Consider the following 22,486-nt stretch of genomic DNA (forward strand, 5'->3'; position numbering starts at 1 on the left):
ATATATATATATATATATATATATATATATATTTATATATATATTTAGGTTGTATAGAAGGGCTTCAAAAACCTAGTTACGCATAGATTTTTGACGCCCTTAGCCTATTTTATTTTTGACGCACTTGACAAATTTAATTCTTCAATTGTTAAAAATAAAAAACAACAATTGATTTTTTCTTACTTTATTTGTGTCAATAATTTTCTTGTCTGTCAGTGAAAATCAACATGGAAATCAAAAATTTTAAAAAACAGCAACATCAATAATATACAATTATCATTTAATAAATAATACCTATCTAAGTAGCCAAACACTGATACACAATGTCAAAGACTCAAAAGCTAAATTTACCTACTTTAATATTTGCAAAATTAATGGTTCAAAGTTTATTTGAATGGTAGTTTACGCTCAATGGAAAGATACATTACATACGTACCTGCTTTAATATTTGCAAAATTAATGGTTCAAAGTTTATTTGAATGGTAGCTTACGCTCAATGGAAAGATACATAACATACATACCTGCTTTAATATTTGCAAAATTAATGGTTCAAAGTTTATTTGAATGATAGCTTACGCTCAATGGCTACTTTACATACATACATACATACATACATACATACATACATACATACATACATACATACATACATACATACATACATACATACATACATACATACATACATACATACATACATACATACATACATACATACATACATACATACATACATACATACATACATACATACATACATACATACATACATACATACATACATACATACATACATACATACATACATACATACATACATACACTTTTAATTACATAATTTACATACATAGTTACTTATTTACTTACATATCCATATACATATATATAAACAGGGGCTATTCTCAGAAAATTATTTACACTGCGGTACCCCCATGCCGATGCGTGGCGTAAGGATAGATTGATGGAAACATTGCGGAATAAAGGCATTTTGCGCGAAAGAAAACATTATTTGCCAATAAAATAAAATAAAAATAAAAAGTCTTCAACTTCTGAATTTGAGCGCCGCCCAAAAGTCGCCCTAATACGTTAAAAGCTGTCAAAAAAGGTCTAGAAAAGCCCCTGATAAAATATAAAGTAAATTTCAAAGAAAGTTTATATTCATATATAAGCATATTACATGTCAGTATATAAATAAATATCAAATATATACATAAATACAAATTATATGTTATACATTAGATCCTAGTACCGATTAATAACCTCTGCTAATATTATTATTCAGCCGGGGCAGGAGTTGAGACAGAGGTTGAAAAAACTCTCACCAGGATTAGAGTTGAGACCCTGGTCACTTATAAATGTATTATCAAATGTATTAACGTATAATTTTCTCAAAGAAAACCTATTATAAGGAACAGCATTCATTTATGTTGTTATCATATAATATTTTAAAAGTTTAAAACAGAATAACTAATTGATTCATGGGCACATTACTTCGTTCTAACAAATATTCATATTTTAATACATAGGTTTTAAAAAAAAATTTATATACCCCACATACTATATGTAAACGAAAAAGCCGTGTTGTTCAAGCTAGATTTCCTTTTCGTAACGTTTGATTCATTTTTAAACTTCCTAAAGTATTTACTTTTAATCTTTTTTAAATGTTCTTTTTTTTGGACTTGCAAGGATTTTGTGGATTTTGGATGTTTACAAACTATTTAAATAAATAGCTACAAATACTTCCAAAAACAAATCACGGTTAGGTATGTAAAATGAAGTTTAGTAAATGAAAGAAAAACAAGAACTGTTTACTGTTGATTTAAGTTAATTTGTAATTTTCTAAATTTAGCTTGCTGTCAACTTCCTTTTAGAAATCTTTGCAAGCACTGTCAAAAATTTCGTGTGAACATAATATTTGTTTTGAAACGAGGCTTAATTGAAAAACAATGCGGACTTCGACAAAGTGACTTAAGCAATCGAGTGCATTAGTCATCGGAGAGATATTGCGTACGAAATAAAGTTTTTGTTTACTTTTATAAGGTTATCACAGTTAAAAACAAAAAAAGCCTTTTAATAATCAATTAATCAATGAAATAGTAACATACGAATTACCTTTATAATTAATATCATCTTCTATATTTATCATTTTAAAGATCGTTTACAATCAGGAACTTGTTAAGTAAAGGTAAAAAAATGGGCGCTTCTAGTTTCTTATTTGCTTTTTTTATTCCGCTTGCTGTTGCCTATTTTAAAGGGCCAAAATCAATACACGATAGAATTGCAATAGTAGGTGCAGGTCCAGCAGGTATACATATGGCGTATCTGCTAAAAGAAAAAGGTTTTAAAAATATTAAGGTGCTAGAAAACGGAGACGAGATAGGTGGAAAATCTAAAACTATAATGTACAGAGGTGCTGCTCAAGAGTTAGGAACATGCTACGTATCACCTGATTACACCGATGTAATTGAACTAATTAATAAATTTGTGCCGGAAAGTTTAATTCCATTCCCGTCTGCATCCGTCTGGCTGGAGAACCAATCTGATCCGATAACTTATCAACAATATCTTTTTAGGTTTGCTTCAAAATTACTAAAAACAAGCAATCTTGATGGTATTAAATATGCTATTGTTACGGCGATAAAAAAATACAATTTCTTACATAAAAGTTTATTTGGAGAATATGAAGGAGAACTTATGCCACGACCAAGCCAAGAGGTTTTTTTATTTGAACTTATTATGTAAATTATGTAATATATATTATTACATTTTGTTACTTGTTTCTTTATGTTTATTTAGACGTTGTTAAAAATCAACAGTACTTTTCTCCAATACATAACTCTGAACAATTTGGAAATACTTCAACCAATTTTTGAAGTATCAACTACAATGCAGGGCTATGGCCACTTAAATGAGATTGCTGCTTTGTATGGGTTAATGTGGAACACTCCACGCTTTATGATTGCATTTTTAACACGAATGAACGGGGATGAACGAAATGCGGGTATGTTATAATAAAGTCAGCTAAAACTTATTTGCTTAGTTTATTTTATTTAAATTTCATGTTCTAATTCACAAAATTTTTTATTGACGAAATTGTTCATACCATAATGTGAATAAAAATGTAAAAATATATGTTTATTTAATTTTTGATCGCAGTTTCTTCCGTAGCACCCTGAATAGCATCTTAGTTTTGTTTAAGCAAAAAATAGTTACTTATATAAATATAAACAGACTTTTTTTTAAATGACTTTCTTTAGGCATGCATGTTTTAAAAAATGGTTTTCAAAACCTTTGGAAAACAATTGTTATTAAAGAAAATATTAATGTCATATACAATGTTAACATAAAACTGGTTGATCGCAATTATACACAACCTGATGGACCAATTATTCGTCTTTTTAAAAGTCATGGTAAAAGGCTTCCAAAATGGGAAGAATTTGATTTTCTTATTTGGAGTCCAGAAATGCAGCAAAGTATAAATTTATGGGACAACGTCACTCCACTAGAAAAAAAGCTGTTTTCAAATACTACATGTACATATTTTACTTCATCGATAGTCAATTACGTTGACAAAATCCGTGGTTTTACGCCAATTGACTACTGGATAGATAATATGAATAAAAAAATTGAGCACAGTGTATGGGCTCAACGTGATACGTATTCGGTTATAAATGGTTATAAAGGCTACTTATACAGAAATAAAACATTTCCATTGGGCGAAGATTTTAACCCAACAAAAACAGTTATAACTTATCAAATGGCAGACGAGCTACCCAACGTAAAAGATCTAGAGGATGCTTTATTAAAACAAATGAAATATTTTGGAGACGGCATAACCATTCTGAAGCAAATGACGTGGCGCTACTTTCCCCGATATTCTTTGGAACAAATTCAACAAGGCGTTTTGTGGGATATATTTGATATGCAAGGACATTATGGGATGTGGTACATTGGATCTTCAGTTTCGTTTGAAAGTATTAAATCTGTTGTACAATATAACCAGCTTCTTTTAAAAAAACTAGATCTTTATGAGGATAACGTTATGTAATATAATATAAACTTCTATAGACACATATTGTCATATATGTGACTATAGAAGTTTATAAACATATATATATATATATATATATATATATATATATATATATATATATACATATATATATATATATATATATATATATATATATATATATATATATATATATATATACATATATATATATATATATATATATATATATATATATATATATATATATATATATATTTATATATACATGCGCATAAAAACACACTTATATTTATTTATATATATATAAACTTATTTTTTTATACAGGAAAACAAAATTTTTATTGCGAGATATTCCTATTTAAATACTAGTATTTTATTTATTTTTCATAATTTTATAAATTTTTTCATAAAATTTAAATATTATGTTGATATACAAATTTAAACAAAAAAATTAAATGGATATATGAATATTAACTAAAAAATCTCTTCATGGAATAGTCAGTGCCTAAAGTAAAAATTTCTTTCATTTTAACTTCTTTTTTAAACTTTTGAAATTTGAAACTTCAATTCATAAGCTAATATAATTACTCCAGGATATTTGTCGTCCAAGATTGCTCTAATAGATGTAAAAGATTTGACATCCCCTGACTAGGAGAAACTTTTGTTGACTTGTATTGAACTAAACATATTTTTCAGAGCAGATTTTTTTTTCAACTTGAGTCTAATTATTTTCATCAGTAGATGTTTTGTCAGCAAAATATTTTTCCCGACCTGGATTTGCAATTATTTTTTTGTAAGCTGCCTTTTTGTCACAGGAAATTTTTCTTGACTTGCCTGCAATTATTTTTGTCCATGTTCAGCGCCCATTAATACACGGACAAAAACATTTCCCAAACTGTGGCAGCAAAAATTTTTGACTGCTGATAAAAATTTCTGCTGAAAATTTTTATCAGCAGAAATTTTTTCAGACTTGTGTTTCGGTTAAACCCGCTAACAACCATAGATTACTTGCAAGGACCAAAGATATTCGCTAGTGCATTTAGTATCCAATTGACCAGCTCTCGCTGCAAGCTACCTGAGCGCGTTTACATATTAGCTGATAATACTATTTTTTTCTTATCTTTGTTATGCCTCTTTTCATCGCCGCTTTTATCTCTGCCTCAACCTCCGCTGCCTCCCTTATCCACCTTGCCACCTTGCTTGTCAAACTTTTTTTCACCGTCAGGCTTCGGAGTTGATCCGAGACGTTTGAGAGCTTTTCACACACCAATGGATATTGCTGTAATCACAACTACTTAGGCTAGAATACTCTCTTTTAATGAATACCCATAGTAACAAAATATGGCCAGATTCTCTCAGCTAAGTTTAAATTTCTTATCCTATCAATGGTATAGCGAACCGAACCGATCGCGCTAAGAGACATATTACTGAGCACTAAATGATCTTCTTTTGCCTCAAAAAAGTCAACAATCGCTTTATTGATTTATTTTTCAACGTTTTGATTTCAGATTTTCTTGCTTCGTTTTGTGCTTTTAGCACATTGAATTTTGAGTTGATATGCTTTAGATCAGTGTTTGCAGCGTCTCTTGCAGTAAACGCTGAATTAATCTGCTCACGGAGCTCGTTTGTTGGTACAATGCTCATTGCTCGAGCCTTTTTTTTCTTTTTGTAGAAGCTGTTCAAAGGTTTGTTTTGTTTAAGCCACAGTTTTTTTGGTTAAGATATCTTTTCAGTATATCAAGCTTGGTTAATTTCAATGAATCACTCTCAGTAAGATATGAAATAGTGCGTTTATGGTCTTTAATTATATCTGATAATTGTTTTTCGCTTCCATTTGCATAAATATAACAAATAACTAAGATAACAAAACATCCAAGGTAACATATATTCTCTCTGCTTTTTCACTTTCTGGTTTCACTTTGTTAACGGTTTTTAGATTGAGAATTGTCCAGGGGTACTTCATTCTTTTCCTAATTTGTTAGATAGGTTTCTTCCTACTTATCGTTTCCAAAACATCACCTTGATTTTATGCTGCGAATCTACCATAGGTTTTACGTTAATCAATTAAGTGCTTACCATTCACTTTTTGATTATAGTTATAAAGCTGTGTGGCATACCCTTCTTTCACTTTTTCTGTGTTGTATGCACTATCTACTTTCTCGATATTCACTGGCAACCCATATTTGGTTACGATTTTTTGTTAACTTGGCGGGTTGTGCTATTGAAATCGTTCCGGGCGTTTTGAGGCTAAACAGCCCTTTCTCTTTCAATCTGCTCTCTATCAAAGATATCAACATCATCTACAAATGACTTGAATATAAATGAATTATTTAGCAAACGCATTTTTAACCAAAATAATTTAGAATCGTTTGAAGAACAACTGTCGCTACTACAATGGAATCATATAAACTACTGCAATGACGCAAATCAAATCTAAAATATGAAACTTTTTACGCTGTAGATGATGCTAAAAGTTTGTGAAAAATTAATTGGTTCTAAAGGTTTAATAAGTCCTTGGATTACTAAAGAACTCAAACAATCTTCTAAAATAAAGCAGAAATTGTACATAAAATACTTAAAATCAAAATCCAATTTAAACGAAAAAATATAAGTATTTAGTTATAAGTATTTATTTGAAAAAGTTCGAAAAGGTTTGAAAAAATATATATTTTATTCAAAATTATAACAAAATTTAAAAATGGCTTTAAGCGTTCATGGAAAATTATAAAAGAAATAACTGGTAAACTTACAACATCTTCAAGCATTTTGGAAAAATGACTATTGACGAAATTGATAGCATAACCGAACCGAGGAAATTGCAAGCAAATTTAATTAACACTTTACGGAAATCAAAACTTTATCAAAAAGAGTGGAAGCACTCTTTCTGATAAAGTTTTGATTACTGAAATTTCTTTTTAAAGCAACTTTTTAAAGCCCTTAAACAACAAATAAATCAACATGGAAAGACGGAATAAATAGTAATATATTAGTAAACTGTTATAACAGCTTAATGGATATTCTAGTTAATGTTTTCAAAGCATCTTTAGATCAAGGAGTTTTTCCAAACAAGTTGAAAATTGCTAAAGTTATTCCAATATACAAGCACGGAGAAAAAACAAATACATGTAACTACCGCTCTATTTCCATCTTTCCGATATTCTCAAAAATTTTAGAAAGAATAGTTTTTTAGTAGAACATATAAATATCTTGATTACAATAGACTGTTATACAATAACCAGTTTGGGTTTAAAAAGAATAGTTCAACGGAGCACGCAATTATTCAATTTGTACTAAAAATCTCCTGTTCCTTTATTAAAAATTAGTTAACTATAGGCGTTTTAGTTAACTTTTCTAATACTTTTGATACCTCAAATCATAATATTTTGCTCAAAAACTTAAATACTACGACATAAAAAATAATCTGTTAAAATGGTATCAAAGTTACTTAACAAAACGGAAGCAATACGTTCAATGATGGATTGCAGTAATGAAATGACTGAAATAATATGTGTGTTCCACAAGATTCTGAAATAATATGGTGTTTCACAAGGTTTTATTTTAAGTTTTATTTTTAGTTCTGTTTTAGGATTCCTTTTATTTTTAATCTATATAAATGAAATTAAAACAGAAAGTAGTTTTATATTTGCCGATGATACAAATTTATTCTTATCATATTTTACATATTTTACAATGTTAACAAAGAACTTAAACGCATTTCAAGCTGGTTTAGATTAACATTAAATTAACCATAAATCTTGACAAAATAAAGTATATTTTGTTTCACTCCTCATCAAAAAAAATCCCTAATGCCGAAAATCTCACCTAAGTTATTTATAGTTGAAATATAAAAAAGAATCATCAAGTTTTTAAGAGTTTAATTAGATGAAAACCATGAAAACCACATATTTCATTAGCTCTTTAATTGATAAACATTTTGGAATTTTATTGAAAACCAGAATTATTTAAACAAAAAAACCTTTATGCAAATTTACTTGTCACTTATACAGTTACGTTAACTACTCAACGCGGTTAATGCATGTACTGGAAAATACACGAATTTTGCGTTTTTATAATAAGGTTATGTTTCGCTGCATTTTTTTAACCCAAAAAATTTTTAGAAAAAAAAGTTTTTTTTTCTCCTAGCGCTTTAGTTTGTCTAAAATCAAACAAAGTAAATTTTTTTTTTAATTACTCAAGTTTAGATATAAAATTTTGCTTTATAGTTGATGGACCATATCTTGGTATAAAATAGTGCTGCTCTCAATGAAGATAAAACATTAAACTGAGAAAACAACTTTTTCAAACAAGTTTTAAGTTATATGTTTAATTTCTAACCAGTCATATGTCTGCAAACATATTAAAGGTCGAAAAAAATTAGTTATTTCAAGTTTAAAATCTGTTTTTTCCATTTTATATGAAAGTTTTTATTAGTATGAGTGTGAAGAACACACAAATTGACATACGACTAGTTAGACTTTTAAAGTTAAACCTCTTAAGGTTTATTTAAAAGTCTAAGCTCAAAATTCAAACACTACTGTGATATGAGCCATCCCTATTTTATAATGCCATAAAACTATTCAACTAAAATTCCGGTCTTTAAATTATCATAGATTAATATATATTTTTTATTTGAATATACATATTTTTTATTTTTTTGTAGAAAATATATATACATATTTTCATACTTCATCGCAAAAGATATGTTAAGTTTTAAACAATATATATATAGATATTGTTTAAACTTAACATATCTTTTAAAACTTAACATATCATATTGTTTAAAAACAAATGTTGCAGACCGGAAAAAAAAATATGTTTGTTATCACCGAGAACAAACAAGACAAAAAGGTTTGAGAACTTGCATTAACGGTGTTGAGTATGCAAATATTGCTTGGGAAAGTACTAGTAAAAGTAAACCGCGATTTTTTTTACTATCGGCAGAAACACGCCATACGCTCAATGTTTTTAAAATCGTTTTGTACAAAACACGGCGATCTTTCGCATATATGTTTTCCTAATATCCATGGATCTGGAAATTACCGAATAGTGAAAAAATTCAATGTAACCTATTTAAAATGATATATACATATTGAATTCACTTTAATTTGTAAATAAAACTTGCGCGTTACACAGTCAAAATATTGTTCGTTTTTTTTCAATTTTTTTTTTGATGTTTAGACCAAAACCTGCAAATTAAAATCATTTTTAAGATGATCGACGTTCGGGGGCAGATTATCGACGTTCGGGGGCATTTAAAAATACACACACAGGTTCAATATATTTTGATTTTTTTTTTTTGAAAATTAGGAAATTTCACACCTTTTCTATTAGGAACAACAAAAATTTTTAGTTTTTTTTAGTCTTTTTATGTAGAATTTCCTTTTGGAAAATATAGTCTTCTTTCTTTAAAAAACGTCAATTTTAGCCGAATGCATCATAACTTTCTTGTTCTGCAAAATTACGAAGTAATGTATTATTTAAATAAACAACGGGAAATTAAAAATGAGTACCATATACCCTCTTCATATATTAAATTTGTAATTATATTAAATGTGTATTAAATATACTGGTAATATAAGTATATTTATAATACATATTTATACATTATTATATACACAATATAGAATATTAAATAATTATTTGTATTTATTCATATATTATTGCTTTTTTATATATTATTAATAGGTATCGCGTTTACGGAACCGAATTTTGTGCTTAAATTTTGTGCCAAATTTTCGTAGTCTCTTCAAAGTTAGCGTGCTTGAGGAAGGCTTTTTGGAATAACTTTTAAATGTTCGTTATCAACATAGTTTATTTTTAGAAAGAAGAATAGTTAAAGCATTAGTTCGATTTGGTTTTAATTATACTCACTTGATATATTAACGAGTTTATTGATGTCAAAATTTTGGTCGTACTTCTGTGGTGAAATTAATGTCCATGATATAGTCTTTTTTTTTCTATCCGATTTTTTGTTTAAGTTATTCATTTATCTATGCACCTACCAAATTTCGTTGAAAAACATTTTGTAGCAGTCACCCTATTTCTTGCTGCACTTTTGTTACCTAATTTACATTTTTGCCGATTTATCGCGCGAGACAGAGGGGTACATTGATTATTTATATAAATATATTTTTTTATATATATATATAGCATTCATATTAGCAATATTTGAATTATGTCATAAATTGATATTATAAACCTAGATATTTTACAGTAAAAATATAATTAAACAATTTGTAGGTTTAAAAGAAATTGTTTTATTAAAACAATTTTCAGTAAATAATAAAATAAGACTTTGATTTTATATTTCATTTAGAAATAAAATGCAGAAAGAAAATAAAGGTTTCACATAGCATTTCATATCATATTCATAATATAAATTAGATATGAATCAAATTAGTTATGAATCATATCTAATTTGAAGTTTGAACATTGTCTTTATTTAACAAGGAATGTCTTTATAAATAAGTTATTTCAATATAAATTTGTATTTAAATTATTACTTGGCCACTATCTACTAGCTTTATGTATAACTTAAATATTTCTTTTGATGTTTTAGATGCTCAAAGTGGTAGTGAAATGGTGTCAGCCGACAACATCAGTTAGTTACTTTTCACTAGCTCAGTAGTTATTATATAGATACTACTATAATATATGTTCTATATTTTTTATATGCAAATTTTTATATTACTTTGTAAAAATAAAGTTTATTTAATTTTTGTTTAGATGAAGTTGCTTTAGGGATGATCTGTCGGTTATATTCCTATTATATGATTCAATATTTTAGTATTTAGTTATTTACTATTAGATTTCAAATACAGTTCTTTATTATGCCTATGTTGATTGTTGTCAAGCAATATTATTTCTTGTTTTTTTTTGTATACCTAATACTTTAATTTTATTAAATCACTCTTTTTTTTCTGTAGACTAATTAGAACAATTAATCAGTAAGTTAAGTTTAAGTTGCTTTAGTTACTATATCATTTAAAATTATTTGATTTCAAATTGGGATTTAGGTGAGTACGGCCAGCAGATATGTAAGTTTTGTAGACATATATTTTTCAACATATAACTAATTGATACATCATTACAAATATAAACTTCAAATAAATGTTTTAATTTAAAATTGGCATTTAGGTGAATATGGCAAACAGATATGTAAGTTTTTTAGGTTTCAATATTTTAAAGTGTATAAATTATTAAGATATTATAACTCGAAACAAGTGTATTTTAAAGTTAAAAAATATTCCATTCAATTTCCAACAATTTTAATATATTTTCTTTATCTTTAGCAAAGCTTACTTTAAAAATTGGTAAGAGAATTCTTATATATATATATATATATATATATATATATATATATATATATATATATATATATATATATATATATATATATATATATATATATATTTACAATATTTCGAGGTAATATAGATACCCTAGTTTTCAAGTATCTTAAGATACTTGAAAACGACATCTTTAATAGATTTTATTTATACAAATAAAATCTATTAAAGATGTCAACATTTAAAATACATATATATATATATATATATATATATATATATATATATATATATATATATATATATATATATATATATATATATATATATATATATTGTTAATTACAAATAATTTTAAGTATGGTTTCAATTATAAAATAATTGCATAGTTATGTTGTGTATTGCATTTTTTCTTTTTTTAGTATCATCTTCATTGGTTATAATGGGTAAGGTTTTTATATTTTTATTTTTCTATATGATTTTAATTTTCAAATTATTTTAAGGTTTTGCAATATTATTTCATTTTTTCATATAAGGTTTTTCATATAAGGTTATTTTATCATATAAAGCTGTGCTATAGTATTTTATATTTTTTAGTGCCATCATCATTTAAACAAGTTGGTAAAGTATAATCTGAACCTTTCAACATGATTGTAATTGCAAAATGAATACAAGATTTTATTTTTTATTTTAGTCACACTCTCTTATGATCATAGATGGTCATAAGAGAGTGTCACTAAAATAAAAAGTATGGATGGTACTCCACTCTCTTATGACCATGGATGCACCACTAATGTATCTTTTTAATCTAGTGGAATGTGTTTTTTACTTCTTTGTTGTTGTACTTTAAATATTCCATCAGATATTTCAAGAATTAAAACATTTTTTGATATTATAGTACAAAAACATCATCAGCATATCTACTATGAGTTCTACATTCATCTCCCATATTTGGTGGTTGTCTGGTATAAATTTGTTTTTTAATTTATTTCCAATTTCATTTTTAAATTTATTATTCAAATTTTTAAATTTATTTCTAAATTTTTTTTTTTTTAATTTATTATTCAAATTTTGAAAGCAGTAATGGCATTTTTTTTTAAGGTCGGTGGGGGCGGGGGGGGGGCATATGCCTCTTCCATAATAGAAACACCACTTGTATACGTAAGATCTTGTATAACATAATTTTATATTATATACTAATTTTACTAATTTTAGTAAAGATATAAATATTTATAAAACCAAGTCGTTTTTGATACTAGGATGTATCAAACCATCACCACCACACCCACCTCTATTGCTAACATACACCTCATATTTTGGTGGTTTACTATAAATTTAAAACAACTTTTTTGTATATTTATATTGCTTATGTCTTTAAAAAATCTAATATTTTTTAAATATTTTTTTCTGAAAAAAGTGTTAAGTTTCATACAGGCAAGGTGGTGGTTTGATGCCACCTCTATCCATCCAATATGCCTGGTGGTTAGAGTTTAACATAAAGTTGTAGCCCACTCTTACACCTATCTTTTGACACCAATATATTTGTATTTCGATAAGAATTGAAGTTATGACAATTTAAGTGAAGAATAACATTTTGACCACAGTTTCTTCAACAAATCCATACATAGAAAAATCGGTACTTAAACCATCATAAGTTATGAACCAATTGTTTGATTTTGATAATTTTTTCACCTTTAAAGTACTGTAATAATCCTCTTTCTAATGATATATAACATTATAGTATTCAAACAATTTGAAATTTTTACTCACGTATCTAATATTATTGTATCTGTTTCAGGAGTTTCTCTCCTTGCAGTGTGTAATAATAATAATAATAATAAAAACTGATAAAGTTGTTTTATTTTTTTGTGATAATAGGTCTTTGGCAAATTGAGGATCAATAGCTTTATTCATTTATAATTTTCTTGTGACAATCATAACAGCATGCATGAAAGTTTGAAGTTAACATTAACGTATGTCATCATGAGTATGTGTGTCTGCTGATCAAGGGGACCCATTTTTTAGGATAGGTGGGGCCCAGGATGCAATCGCACCCCAGCACCCAGGACCAGTCTACCACTGGGTATACATATGCTTAATGTATATGTATATATATATTACATACATGTACATATGTACATGTATGTAATATACATATTAAGTACATATGTATGTGTATATATTATATATATATATATATATATATATATATATATATATATATATATATATATATATATATATATATATATATAGATATATATATATATATATATATATATATATATATATATATATATATATATATATATATATAGACATATATATATATATAGACATATATATATATATAGACATATATGTATATATATAGACATATATACACATACATATATGTATGTGTATATATTATATATATATATCATATATACACATACATATATGTATGTGTATATATTATATATATATATATATATATATATATATATATATATATATATATTTATATGTATATGATATATATATATATATATATAAAAAATATACAATGATATATAAATGATATATATATATATATATATATATATATATATATATATATATATATATATATAAATATATTATATATATATATATATATTTATATAGTACTAATTGTTTAGATCAAAAAGTTATTATGGGATGGTGTAATAAATATTGGAGTAGCAGTTGAACAATTTTATTCAGGATCTTTTAAATGCAATAAAGGCTATAGTGCACGCCGGATAATTATAACTGAATGTAATCAATTTGATTGTTATTGTAATGTTTTAGAATCTGGAAATAGTCAACCAATATTTGAATGTATTTTAAAAAATGGTGAAGAAAAGATAGGAATGTCTTGCTTAATGAACCCAACAACTGCAGCAAAAAAGATATTGAAAATAGCTAATGTGAATGTTTCAATCAAAAGTGGCAATACTTTTTTTGGGTTTGATAGAAAAGAAGTAGTTAATTTGATGAATGCTACTAATAATACTGCAAGTGAAACAGTTAACAAAAATGATAAAGTAGTAAATAAAGACTATTCTTTAAGCTCTAGTTTTCCTTCGAGAAACTTAAAATGGCATGGGATTGTTGATTATGGTATAGCTGTTGACAACATTAACTTTCACTGCAAACTTGGTAGTGGTTCATTTAATCTACGTGGCTACGAATCAATACGAATTGCAAAAACTATCAATTTTGATGAAATTGAAATACACTGTAGAGTAGTAGGTGAAGATCAAATTCCAAAATTTAAAGTTTTTACAATAGAATTACCATTAGCAAGCTTTTCCAATGTAAAAGCAACTGTTTGTGTCAAGCAAATGTTAAACTTCTTAGGGATTGAGAGTAATAAAAAGTGGTCTGGCTACGAGTTTTTTGGTTTCATGAAACCAGAAGTTTTAAAAATAATATCTGCTAATCATATGAATGTTGAGGTATCTTCAAAACAAACAAAAATTTCAGTTAAAAAAGTGTTCAAAAAAGTAGAATTTGAAGACCACATTCCTTTAAGATGTGCCTTATCTGTTCGAAGTCGAAATGCAGGAGAGACTATAGTTTATTAAACTCTAAATCAGTTAATGCACGAAATGAAGCTATACACGAACTGGTTGAGTATATATCATTTGGTGATGTAAAAAGTAAGACTTTAAAATTTATAGATTTTGACTTTTAGCATTCTTTTTGACTAACTTTGTTTTTACTATGGATTAATTATATATATATTAATATATATATATATATATATATATATATATATATATATATATATATATATATATATATATATATATATATATATATATATGGCATTTTATAGGTTATATTCAGCATCTGTACACGAAAAATCCTCCCATAATCACCGAGACAATCGATAAAATTGAAAAACGTGTTGAGCTAAATTGTTCCCAAACAGCTGAACTGTTACTTGGAAAATGTAATTTATCACAACGTGGTTATAAAAGTCTAAGAGCTATTATGTCAAAAAATTTAATCGACTTGCCAACTTACACGAATGTACGAGAATACTGTTTAACCGCAGAAGTAGGTCAAATATTAAAAATTCACAATGATAGTGAAAGTATTTGTAAGTGTATGGGAGCTAGGACAAATCTTGCAGAAACTTTACAATGTATTATTTCCTGTAAAAAGTTACTTCATGAAATGGAATTTCTTAGTATCGAAAAACAAGCAGATTTGTTTACATATTTAAAGCAAATTGATTCAAAATTGTATAATTCTATTGATTCAACAAAACGCACTCTCTTTATAAAAGACACTGGTGATAATTTCCGGGCTGCATCTAGATTTCCAACAGAACAGACATCGTTTTCACTCCTAAATTTAAAAAAATTAATTAATTCTCCAAGTGGACAGTTTATAACAACACTGTGGAGAGGTAGTGAATCTAAAGTTATGCTTGATACTCATGTCAAGTGTCATTATGAAGAACTTACTGATCTTATCATACATGGTATTAATTTAGTAACTCCAGAAAATAATTCAGTTGAGCACTTTAACGTACTTTGTTTTTTTGTGGCCGATTTAGGTTTCTTAAAGAACATAATTGGTTTATGTTCATGTACATCAACTTATGGATGCTACCATTGCTTACTAAAGAAAGACAAATGGTCTTTAAAAATTAAGCAATCTGGAGAAAAGCGTAGTGTTGCTGTAATGACAGAGTTAGGTGAAAAAGTGGAGTCTGTCTTGGGTGAAACACCTGACCACAATTCTGCATTGTTTAAAAAAACTCAGCTTGAAAATTATGGCCAATGGGTAAAAATAGTAATTAATATAATATAAAATTATAGAAAAAAATTGTATAATAATACGAAATAATAAAATTTTTTAAAAAAAGATATAAGTTATAGGTGTATGTGTATATACAATTATTAAATTCCTAATTATTTTAACTTATTAGACCACAATGTTGTTCAAAGGTTTTGTTATTGACCTAATGCCACCATGTGGTTTACATCTTATATTGGCGCATCACAGATATATGTACAAGTTTATGTATAATGTCATAAATAAAAGGAACATGGATAACATAATTAGCAAGGCATTTCGAAATATTGGTTGTACTTATTTGGCTTATCAAATCGAGCAATATTTTAAAAGGTAATTAAAATCTACAAATAATAATATGAAATATATGCCATTGTGTTGTAATTATTTCAAATCTATTAATCAATTTTATATGGAATCGTCTGTTTTTTGTAACAAAAACAACAAAATTGAGATTGCACAACTAGGTTGTTTTATCAAAATTTTAGTCATACTGCCAATTAAAAATGTTATGAGTTAATATTTCTGTGTCAGGTTTTTCTAATTCATACATACAATTTGTATGATACGAACTCACACAACGATATGCACATACATAATATTTATTATATATGTCAAACCATAAAATCTCATCATTTCACAGTTGCTGTTCCACTTTGATAAAAAAGCTTTTATTTATCTAGTTTTTTCGTTTGTTTTGGAACTCTTTCTTTTCCTTCTATTTTTCTAATTTATATTTGTTATTGCTACAATTTTTATGTAGGAAAAAAATCATGTAATAATGACATGATTTATTTATCTTTGTATTATTTCTTTAACCTTGTAAGTACAGTGTTGTAGCTGAGGGGGGGGGAGGCCTAAAAACCTGTCATTAGGATCCCAAAATTTTAAAAAACCTTTGATTATTAGGTATTATTCAAATAAACAAAAAGCTCAAATATGGGCCATCTAAAATTTGAAATAGGGCCCCTTAATTGGGGTAGCCTAGCCACGGCCCTGTGTATGTAAGACCAATATAGAATTTCAAAGTTAATTTTTATGCCATTTATTTATAGCAAAAAGAAGAGCTATGATGGTTCTGAAACTTTAAAAATCATTGGAAATGATTGTAAGTTGTTGGAATCAAACATTGATACTTTTTAAAATAGTTTTCTTGCAGACGAAGAAAATTGGCATGATCAAAGTGCCTTGAAATTGCGACAAATACTCGACCTCTACAAAAGATTTGCCAGTCTTGCAAAGTATTTCTTTATGTTTTATGCTTTTCTAATTCAATGTTTGAAATTTTCATTGTCTTATAATAGTCATTGCCTATAAGGTTATAATGTTATTAAATGTATAGCTAAATGTCACTATTTTAGCGATGTTAGATCAACAGCTCCTGACTTGTCAGGTACTTTTAATGAAAGGTGTGAAGAGTATTTTCAAAAATTTATTACCTATGCTGGATCTGATTGTACTGAAGGAATGCCATACTTACATTACTTAAGAAGTCATGTTGGAAAGCTTATGGTATTCTACGCTAGATTTGGATGGGGTTATGGAATGTTTAACTGTAACGCAAGTGAGCATTTAAATAAACAAATCAAGTTTTCAGAGATTAACGAGACAAATTTAGACAGAGCAAGGTTCCAAACCATAATTAGGTTAATGCGTTTACAACAATTTATACTAACAGATTTAGTTATGCCAAAAACAAAAGAGATAATTTGTTCTGTGTGCAAAATACCTGGCCACAATAAGAAAAAATAAAAGCTGTCCTTTACACCCTAGTCACCCGCCAATACAATTTGAAGAATCAGACGAAGAAGTTTAACAAAAAAAATTTATATGAGAAGAACTGTGATGTTCAGACTTTTACTTTCACTTTTATGAAGTAAAAAAAAGTTAATTGTTTTTGAGAATTAAACACTAATTGAGAATTAAACACTAAAGTTAATGAAACATCAAGTTAATTCCTTCGGTTTTATTCTTTGCAGTCGATTTATGCATATTACCGAGTGTGTATAAGTATATACATTATACGGAATAGGATGTATATACATGTATACACTATGCTATGGAGTGTATATGCATTTAGTGTGTGTACATGTACATTTAATGTATACGCACTCCGCAGAGTTTGCATACATCAAATGTAGTGCAAACATCAAATGTGAGTTTACATGTAGGAGCACTCGATCTGTGTACACTCGATCTATAGATTGAGTTTTAAATGTATGTAAATCGATTTAATTACGGTCTTTTTATGTACACTCTGCAGCACCTATGGCGCAGAGGAGTGCATAGGCATAATCTGACTTAAATAGGGATAGGCGCAGTGGAGTTTAAATACATAGCTTGACCTAAATTTAGATACGCCCAGTGCAACCTGCATACATAGACTTACTAAAAGTGTGATAGGCGAAAAAGAAGTGGACATAAACTAACTCGGTTTAACTTTTTTTCAGAAGACACTTTTATTTTTAAATATTTAAAAAGATATAAAAAAAGATTTAAAATAAAAAAAACATTAAAACCTTGAAGTTTAAGTTATTTTTTTACATTCAGAACTTTGGACGATATTTTGTCTGACTGTTTTGCGCAAAGTTATGAAAGTCAGATGAGAAAACTTTGGTTAGAAAATCATGCAGAAAAATATTTATCCAACATTTTTAATGAAGGGGGTACTAAATTACTTTTCTATTAAATAAAAATGTTCGAATATTAAATAAAAACGTTCGAATAAAAATAGATTTAACTTCATTTCTACTCCATCTTTAATCATAATGCAACTGTGAAAACATAATTTGAACTAAATCTAGACTTTGTAGATCGGCTAAAAAATAAATAAAAATCTCTAAAACTAGACAAGTCAAAGAAAACCCGCAGGAACATATTTGTTACGGTAGGGCACAAAATGCTCATTAGCGCATAAACATTTTTCTCGCTTTCCAAAACTTCACAAGTGAAGAAATCAATAAAAAGTTTTTTTATAACTTACGAAAATTAATTTAATAAATTACGAATATCCTCAGTGGTTATTGGTCCATCTGGTCTTACTAATATCACCAGCCATTTTTAAAGTTTATGGTTTAACACAATCTTTGAAAAAATTGAACTTTTCAAAAATCAATTTCACAAAACCTATATTTTTAATAAGCATTAAAAATCCAAAAAAAAGTTTCAAAATACTATTAAAATCTGATCAGAACGTATCTTTAATTTTGTATGATCAGCGTTTTTATAAAACTTTTATAAGGCGAATTAAAAAGTCTATTTTTATCTATTTGTTTGTAAACTTTAAGGATATCATATTGCATGACAAAGGACAAACTTATCTAAGTACCGAATATTTGAAAATATTTTGCTCAGTACCAACAGGGGCGATCGGGACAATTTTCAAGTTCTCAGTGCTCAAGAGGCGCCAGAAAAAAAAACGGACCAAAAAAAAGTTCCTCCACAGCAAAATTTATCCTCATGAAATGCGGCATGAGGGCTCTAGGCGCCCCTGAGTACCAAAGAACTCAAAACTATTCAGTAATTCGATTGCAACATATTGTAAAAGCACTTAATTCAGTGCATGAAATAATGAAAAAAAAACATTACATTTCAAAAAACATTTCTTTTTAAAGATTTAAAAAAATAAATAAAAAGACTAAGTACAACACTTATTTTCTTCATTTTGTTTTATTTTCATAAACAATTATTAAATATTACCAGCTTGACTTATGAAAATAAAAAGGGACAATTTATAGTAGCAAATAAATATATTGTTTATTTTTATAACAAAATTTATGAAAAGCAGAAGGCAATTGGTAGCAAAATCCTTTTTTTAATGCGTTGAATAAATAAATAAATAAATATATATATATATGTATGTATGTATGTATGTATGTATGTATGTATGTATGTATGTATGTATGTATGTATGTATGTATGTATGTATGTGTGTATGTATTTATGTATGTATGTATGTATGTATGTATGTATGTATGTATGTATGTATGTATGTATGTATATATATATATATATATATATATATATATATATATATAAATATGGGCCCTGCGAATCGATATTTTTAGTTTCGAATCGAATCTCGAATATAAGTACATTATGATTGGCAAATTGAATCAAAAATTTGAGGAAATCTTAGTTTCAGCATTTTATTATGAAATCAATTTGAAAAAAATATATATAATGTTTGAATCAACTCTTTTTGGTGATTCATGCCTTAGTTAACCTTAGCATTTCATTATGAAGTTATTTGCAGATAAAATTATTTTCATTGCACCAAAGCGTTGAATATCTAAAAAAAGCACAACAAAAACAAAGTAAGTAATGATTCAAAAAACTTGAATCATTTTTTTGGATTCTCAAATTTAAGCAACACTTGATTTGCAAATCGAATTGATTCGCAGGGCTCTAATATTTATGCATACATACATACATACATACATAACAACACTAACTACGATAAATTCAGTAAAAATCTTTGGTGTCACCCTAGATTCATCGCTCTCTATGGACAAGCACATAAACAACACTATTAAATCCTGCAGTTACCATATTCGTGCACTTCGCCATATTCGTCCATGTCTGACTAAGGAAGCTGCAAATACAATTGCATGTGGTATTGTTAACACTCAGCTTGACTATTGTAACAGTCTTTTATCTGGCACGTATCAAAAAAATATTAAAAAACTCCAACGAATTCAAAATGGCTTATCTCAAATCATTTTCCATTCATTTAAAATCAGAAATATTGCTGAAATCTCTTCATTGCTTACCAATAAATCAAATAATAATCTATAAGATATCAATTATCACATATAAAATTTTATTATCTAAATCTCCTGCATATTTATTTGAACTCCTAGAAGTCCGAACTTCAAAACAAAATACTAGATCATTAGACAGTTGTCAACTTACACATTGTCAACAAAAAACTTCTCTGGGCTCAAATTCTTTTTGTATGACTGCACCTTGAATTTGGAATGGTTTATCTATGAACACGCGAAACTCAACCTCTTTAGAAACATTTTAAAAAAAATTTAAAAAAGACTAAAATATGAACATTTTATAAACGCTTTTTCAAACTCATAGCCAACTTGTTTTAGTGCTTCTGAAGTACTTCATCACTATTGTGATTGTTGTTAATAATGGCACTTTAATCTCTAATTATTATTATTATAATTCTCTAATTATTATATATATATATATATATATATATATATATATATATATATATATATATATATATATATATATATATATGTATATATATATATATATATATATATATATATATATATATATATATATATATATATATATATATATATATGTATATATATTTATATATATAAACATGTGTGTATATATATATATATATATATATATATATATATATATATATATATATATATATATATATATATATATATATATATATATATATATATATACATGTATATATTTTATATATATATATGTGTGTGTGTATATATATATATATATATATAAATATATATATATATATATATATAAATATATATATATATATAAATATATATATATTTATATATATATGTATATATATTTATATGTGTGTATGTGTGTGTGTGTGTGCGTATATATATATGTGTATACATATATATATATATATATATATATATATATATATATATATATATATATATATATATATATATATATATATATATATATATATATAAAACTAATTTGTGTCTAAAAATATTGCAGTATCGTGAATCATAAATCCTAAGCTATTGAAGCAACCATTCTGGAATTTTATTGCTACAGTTCCAATATCTTCTGTATCTATTTTTTCCAAAACAATAGATACCGGTTTGTATATGCTGACAAACTCTAGCAAAATATCACAAATACATCCTTGCAACTTTGGAATTTTAGCAATTTTAAATGGTTGGTTATTTACATTTCTAGTTGCATCAGTTGTAAATTTTACTATATTATGAGTTGAAGGACTATTAAAATCATCCTCCAATGTTTTTACTTTGTAAAAAACTCCACGCGAACAGATGATATCTTTTTCTTCCACTTGGCCTTTAGGGATTACAGTCCAGTCTGCATTTCTTAAAAGAGATAGTTTTTCTAAAGCGCGAACAAACTTTAGAGAAGTGACATCAACATCCACGATTTGGTCAAGATAAATGTCCCTAACATAATCTGGTACACTGTCAGTTTCTGGGTCAGGGCCACCACATGGAACAAAAACACGAACAAAGTCAGTATTAACAAATAAAGGGATAATTAGCTGGCCTTTATTTAAACAAATATTTTTTTTAGTTTCTATTGTAAGTGCACTTGTCATTTGATTTGTAATATACCATGGCGT

General features: G+C 26.8%; 2 protein-coding genes across 2 annotated transcripts; both read left to right on the top strand.

Moving 5' to 3' along the window:
• Nucleotides 1–1,912: 1,912 nt before the first annotated feature.
• Nucleotides 1,913–4,066, top strand: LOC100208937 (uncharacterized). Its single transcript, XM_065790938.1, has 3 exons — nt 1,913–2,715; nt 2,797–3,001; nt 3,258–4,066. The coding sequence occupies exons 1-3, from the start codon at nt 2,194–2,196 to the stop codon at nt 4,046–4,048; spliced, it is 1,518 nt and encodes a 505-aa protein (XP_065647010.1). The 5' UTR covers nt 1,913–2,193; the 3' UTR covers nt 4,049–4,066.
• Nucleotides 4,067–14,839: 10,773 nt separating this feature from the next.
• Nucleotides 14,840–18,061, top strand: LOC136076949 (uncharacterized). Its single transcript, XM_065790939.1, has 5 exons — nt 14,840–14,972; nt 15,152–16,110; nt 16,256–16,455; nt 17,178–17,363; nt 17,484–18,061. Exons 1-4 carry the CDS (start codon nt 14,846–14,848, stop codon nt 17,263–17,265), a joined length of 1,374 nt encoding a protein of 457 aa, XP_065647011.1. The 5' UTR covers nt 14,840–14,845; the 3' UTR covers nt 17,266–17,363; nt 17,484–18,061.
• The last annotated feature ends 4,425 nt before the right edge of the window (nt 18,062–22,486 follow it).

The sequence above is a fragment of the Hydra vulgaris genome, chromosome 02, assembly GCF_038396675.1.
Source record: "Hydra vulgaris chromosome 02, alternate assembly HydraT2T_AEP".
In the NCBI taxonomy this organism is placed as follows: domain Eukaryota; kingdom Metazoa; phylum Cnidaria; class Hydrozoa; order Anthoathecata; family Hydridae; genus Hydra; species Hydra vulgaris.